We start from the raw sequence: 5,844 nt of genomic DNA on the forward strand, positions 1-5,844 counted from the left end.
AACTCGCTCTTCTTCAGCAAGATGTTCCGCTTGTTCATGGCCTTCTTGTTCTTTGTGGGCATGCATTACTGGAGGCTCCTCTTTCAATCTCTGATCTCTTTCAGCCGAATTGTTTTCTAGTGGCGGGTGCTCAGGAGGTTCTGACGTCAAATGATGTCCTTCCTTATCCATTTTTCTTGCGATCTCTTCCCGCATCGGGTTTTTGCAATTAGACCGGACATTTTCATTCTCTGCAAAGGCCACGTTATTACAAATATCTTCTTCGCTGATTTTCTGAAGGTTCTTCTTGACACTTGGTGGAGCGGTAAACATTCTCACGCCTGGATTCCCATCTTCCAGCGAAGCAAATGTTGTGGAAGAAAATGGTGGTGAATACGTGGTCGCTGTGAGTGATCGTAGTTCAGCGCGATTTTTGGATGGAAATAAAGGAGAGACAAAACTTGACGTGGAGCGAATTGCAAATAGAATCACTCCGCAGCCCCTATGGATCATCTACAAAGGAGAATGAATCAAAGTGACAGCAGAATATCATACCCAGACAGCAATCCGTAGCATACGAGTTCGTTTAGCCAGAATGAAGAAGCAAACAGAAACGAAGAAAAGGAATGCCCACCAGACGTATGTGCTATCCCGCTCAGCTCTGAAACAAAGAAGAATAAGTGAAAATAAACGAAATTTAAAAACCGCACCTCCGCTTTAAATTCTTAAGTTTTTTCCTTGCGCTTGCTAAATGTGTTCCAAATTCTCCAAAGAGTGAGTCTGTTTGAGCAAGCTTCTTCGATGACATTTCTGAAGAGAAAAGGAGAGTACCATCATATCAGAATTAAACTTACCCAAGGCTTGTGTTGTTGCCTCCATTCTTTCAACTTCAACTTCCATGCTTCGTTTGATATCGTGTAGCCCAGCAGTTAGTTTAGACCCGGTTGTTAATCCAGATGTGTTTCTGAGTGCTGCGATCCAAGACCCGCTGGTTTTCTTCTGTTTCCCTCCATCTTCCGATAGCAACGACGCAACCCGAAGGCGATGAAATTGACGCTCAATTGTTCTCCACCATGAAGACATTTGGGTTTTAAAGCTAAAAGCAGAAATCAACGATCGCGATTAGATTAGCGTCTCACTTCACAACTTTTCTCACTTTGTAAGACTTTCTTTATTTGAATTATAGATTTCTCCTGCTCTCTCTTTATCTTCCCCTTCTGAAAGTTTCTCATATAACGAATGGTATTCTCGCAAATGAGTTCCATAGAAACAAATCCTCCGTGCCACGCGACTCCTAAACTGCTTCAATATTTCTTCAGTGATCCCCTCCATTTGAGGTGAAGTAGAGGACGGCGTCTTTGGAATGATAGGAACCGATTCCAACAGCTGAGTCAATGATGTGTGTAGTGTATCCATCTCATTTGCCAGGCCCTGTAAGCGATACAGTTCATTCTGCAAGTCAGAACTCATTTTCTGATTGAAAGTCTGGTGTCTGGGCACGTGCCTGTGGAACAGCATCGACGTTGTTGAATGCCTGACAGTCGTCCATCAAGAGGTTTTCCTTGCTCGCACCTGTGCAACCAGATGAATGGTGATAAGCCCTCGTGATTCGATCCTATCTCGGTTCAAAATATTTCAAGAACGTAGGTCTTTGCATTCATAGGAAAGGTATAAATCACCTTGTACATTATACGCAGTGTGTGAAAAAGAAACAGGAAAAAAAGTTGACGCTTGTGGATCCCTAGTGCGGTTCTTTTTTAGCAGCCGCGAGATCCTTCACAACTTGTACCATGGCTTGTCGGTCTGCGATCCTTCGTTGTTCCTTGGTCGTTGCTCTTGGGTGGAATTCGAAGTCATCAGCAACAATTTTGAGGACCTGCGGGTGATACTCGCAAGTCGGTGATGCGCTTCTTGTCAGTTCCTGTCTATAGGGAGAGTTGAATGCGGCTTTAAACGGCGCCATTGTCGCCCATGTTTGTATTAAAAAGTATGACAAAGCTGTTCCACCATCATCTCGCTGTGAATCTTCACGAGCACGAAGGAAATGAGAAAACAAGTATCCTGCATTGAAAGAGATCAAATTGGTTCTATTAGACATACACTCACCTTGATTGTGTTGATAGAATCGGATCGTGTCTTTCGTAAAGTATTCGAAGTCTTTGTGATCTTCATAATTAACTGTGAATTTCGCAATGATTGCGTAGTATCTTTGACGAAAGACTGGAAAAACTTCCATTGGATTGTCCCGAGAGGGATTCGTCAGACCGAACCCAACGGCACTGCCAAACATAAACCATTGGGCATTCATGAAAGACGCATAATGAGAACGTCCTGCACTCGACATGCTTGCGTTGATCTGAGAACCCTCACGAGAGCGAGTTTCTGCTCTGCTCTCGCAATTGCGTGTTCCACAATTTTTGTGAAGACGTACCGGAATGCCGTCCAGGCACACATCTAGACACCAGGGATGCATTTCAGATATTTTGTGATTGGAGGAGGATCTGGGGGAATTGCGTCTGCCCGACGAGCTGCGTCTTATGGAGTGAAAGTTGGAATCGCAGAATACGGAAGATGGGGTGGTACATGCGTCAATGTAGGGTGCGTCCCCAAGAAAATAATGTGGTGGGCTGCAACTGTGAAGGAAATGCTACACGAATCAAAGTTTTATGGTGAGAAGGTTTGTTCTCTTGAATATTTGTGGGACATTTCTAATAATTAGGTTTTGAACTTAAGGAACATCCAGAGTTCTCATGGAGTCATTTGAAATCTCGACGGGAGCATTCAATCAAACGACTGAATGGAATTTATATTAGCAATCTCGAATCAAGCGGAATTACACACTTTGATGCATTAGCAACTTTTGTTGGGAAGAACGAGCAGGGGTTTCAGATTCAAGTAAGTCATCCGCTCATCGCGATGCTGGGGTTCTGAACTTTGAATTTGTAGGTGGGAGAGAACATTATTACGGCGGAGAACGTTCTCATTGCAACTGGCAGTTCTCCTGATGGGCTTGAAGCTCCAGGATCTGAATATTGTATCAACTCCGATGACTTCTTCTCCTTGGAGACTCAGCCAAAGAAGGTGGCTGTTCTTGGGGCAGGGTATATTGCTGTGGAGCTTGCTGGAGTGTTTCGTCTCTTGGGAACGGAAACGCATCTCTTCACCCGAGGATCCACTGCTCTAAGAAAATTCGATGAAATGGTTCGGACGAAGCTTCATGAAGAAATGGAAAAGCAAGGAGTCCAAATGCATCCCGGTACGTCTGCTGATATATTGAGCATCGTTGATTGGGACTTTGATTAGGATCAATAATCGATTTTGTTCAAAAAGATTCAAAAACTGGATTACTCACAGTTGGAACCAAAAATGGCGAAGTGGTGTCAGGTTTTGATCAAGTGTTGGTGGCTATTGGACGAAGTCCCAATGTGAAATCACTGAACTTGTCTGTGCTGGGGAATGTAGCGACTGAGACGTCAAAGGGTTACATCAAAGTCAATGATTTCCAAGAAAGCAGCATTTCTAACTTATACGCGATTGGAGATGTTTGTGGAAAGGTATGTTCAGCCGCACGAGTTGGTGTCGACCGTCTTCTCAGGTTGAATTAACGCCAATGGCAATTGCGGCAGGACGTCGTCTCGCAGATCGCCTCTTTAATGGAATGAAAGACGCAAAGGCTGATTATGAAAATGTCCCAACTGTTGTCTTCTCTCACCCACCTATAGGGACGATTGGGTTAACCGAAGAGGAAGCAATCCAAAAATACGGAAAGGAGAATCTCAAGGTACGAAACAAACTCGGTTGGTTCTCATGTTTTCTGCAGTTTTATTCCTCAGTTTCGGTCAATCTCTATTACAGTGTTTTCGATATTCCTCCCTCGGATAAACCTCGAATTCATATGAAGCTCATCTGTTTACTTCCGAATGAGTTGATAGTTGGCCTTCATATGATTGGTAAGAACACACATTTGGGACAGTCGACTTGTCCCATTGTCGACCCCCTCGTAGGAATGGGATCGGATGAAGCGTTGCAAGGGTTCGGTGTTGCTATCAAAATGGTAAAGATCGATCGACATCTTAGTGAACATGTTTCTGTTGCTTCAGGGAGCCACAAAGTCTGATCTCGACAAATGCGTTGCTATTCATCCAACTGCTGCAGAAGAATTGGTGACGCTGGCTCCATGGGGCTTGGCTCCCTCATCCCACTTGTAGCCAGTTGTGCAAATGTGTTGCTAATTTATACAAGTTGGTTTTCTAGATATGAAAAATCTGTAATTCAATAATTGCGAGTTCTCTTCGTTGTATCGCGGCGACGACGACCAGTAGAATCCAGGGAGATTGACCGCGTTCTGCTTCGATAGTGAGAACTTCTTTGAGGACTGCGCGAGGGAGATGACCAACTGAAAAAGGACAGATTGGCGAGGGATGTCCGAAGCGTTCGTACCTGGAACGAGAAAGACTCGCAGAAGCCCGTCGCTTGTCGGCACGACGACCACGTGACGGAGAACGACTTGATGAAGCAGACCGACGGCGGAGGGGAGATTTCTGAGCGGGGCGAAAGGGGCGTCGCTGCGGTGAACGAGACCTGAAGTCACAATTGGGGGTTTTGGGACGTGGAGGTTTTGGGACGTGGAGGTTTTGGATTCAGAGGAATCTCGTACCTTCCTCTAAACGGCCGTCTGCCTCGTCGGCTCGTCCCAAATCCTGGATTTCTGCGACGGGATGTACGATCTTCCGACATCTGACGTGAACGACTTCTGTACGGCGACCTTCGTGGTTCCTTTGGTCGCTTTTCGGGGTGCTTCATTGTGGAGACTCGAATGCAGTCCCCATCAATCTGTCCCTAGAAATACAAGAGCAAATATTTCTTTTTTGTTTGTCTCATGTTTCAATATTTGCTTACTCTATCCATATGTCTAAGCGCAGTTGAAGCCTCTTCTGCACTCTCAAATAAAACAACGACCTTCGACCGAGAGGGTTTCTGAAATCGTCAATCAATCTAAATCCCGTGATGACGCATACCACTGGATCCTTCATTAATTGAATATCAACTATTGTCCCAAAAAGGGCAAAGATCTCTTTGATATGACCTTGAGTAACGGCACGCGTCAAATTGGTGACGACAATCCCTCTATCAGAAGTATCGTCCTCAGTTTCCATTGGTGAACTTCTTGGGACAACTGATGATGTCGATCTCCCCCTTCGTCGATCTTCCTTCGAAGGACTTGATTTTCTACTCTGACTTCCGCTATTCCCTTTGCGTCTAGGAAGGGACCTTTCCCCTCGTCCTTCATGGGAACTCAAGGATCGTTGTGGCTGTTCCTTTTCATTGATCCCCATTTGATGCCTTTGTAAGAATCTGACTTCTGTCCCACCACTCAGGTTGGACCTTATACGGTTTATTTGTGCCTCTATTGAGGAGAATCATGCGCATTAGAAAGCGTTCGATTCCTACTGCTTGATAAAATTGGAAGCAAGGGGTGCGCTGAGTGCATGCTTCGTTGTTGGTTCAAATGACGATTGCGTCGCTCTTCATGCTGTACGGTCAGGATCACCGATCACACAAAAGGAAGTCACACACCAGAATTGAAACGCTAGACACCGTTAGCAGTTCCTTCTGTGAATTTCAAAAGGGTTAAGGCCCCGCATGTTTGGGGGTCTGCTAGCAGTCCCGGTGAAAGAATGAGCATTCGCGTTCGACATCCTACTTTTTTTTCGAATTCGGATTCACGCCGATCGAGATGCGCTGGGATTATTATCGGGTTTTCGGCGCTTAGCCATCTCGACAAATTCGTTGAGGCTTCAACATGCAAAGCAGAGCGGGATATTAGTTTGGATCCCATGACCATGATGATGATGAACGACACCC

The 5,844-nt window shown here is 45.2% G+C and overlaps 2 protein-coding genes across 2 annotated transcripts; one reads left to right on the top strand and one right to left on the bottom strand.

Annotated features, from left to right (window-relative positions):
* The first annotated feature begins 2,446 nt into the window (after window positions 1-2,446).
* LOC129617400 (uncharacterized) lies at window positions 2,447-4,187 on the top strand. The gene is made up of 8 exons (XM_055532641.1): window positions 2,447-2,648; window positions 2,699-2,874; window positions 2,926-3,235; window positions 3,283-3,533; window positions 3,575-3,760; window positions 3,800-3,929; window positions 3,984-4,033; window positions 4,080-4,187. Exons 1-8 carry the CDS (start codon window positions 2,447-2,449, stop codon window positions 4,185-4,187), a joined length of 1,413 nt encoding a protein of 470 aa, XP_055388616.1.
* Window positions 4,188-4,566: 379 nt separating this feature from the next.
* On the bottom strand, window positions 4,567-5,315 carry LOC129617401 (RNA-binding protein with serine-rich domain 1-A-like). The gene is made up of 3 exons (XM_055532642.1): window positions 4,998-5,315; window positions 4,879-4,956; window positions 4,567-4,818 (listed from the first exon to the last, which is right to left on the bottom strand). Exons 1-3 carry the CDS (start codon window positions 5,313-5,315, stop codon window positions 4,567-4,569), a joined length of 648 nt encoding a protein of 215 aa, XP_055388617.1.
* Between the last annotated feature and the right edge of the window lie 529 nt (window positions 5,316-5,844).

The sequence above is a fragment of the Condylostylus longicornis genome, unplaced genomic scaffold (genome assembly GCF_029603195.1).
Source record: "Condylostylus longicornis isolate FDR11 unplaced genomic scaffold, ASM2960319v2 ptg000519l, whole genome shotgun sequence".
Lineage (NCBI taxonomy): Eukaryota > Metazoa > Arthropoda > Insecta > Diptera > Dolichopodidae > Condylostylus > Condylostylus longicornis.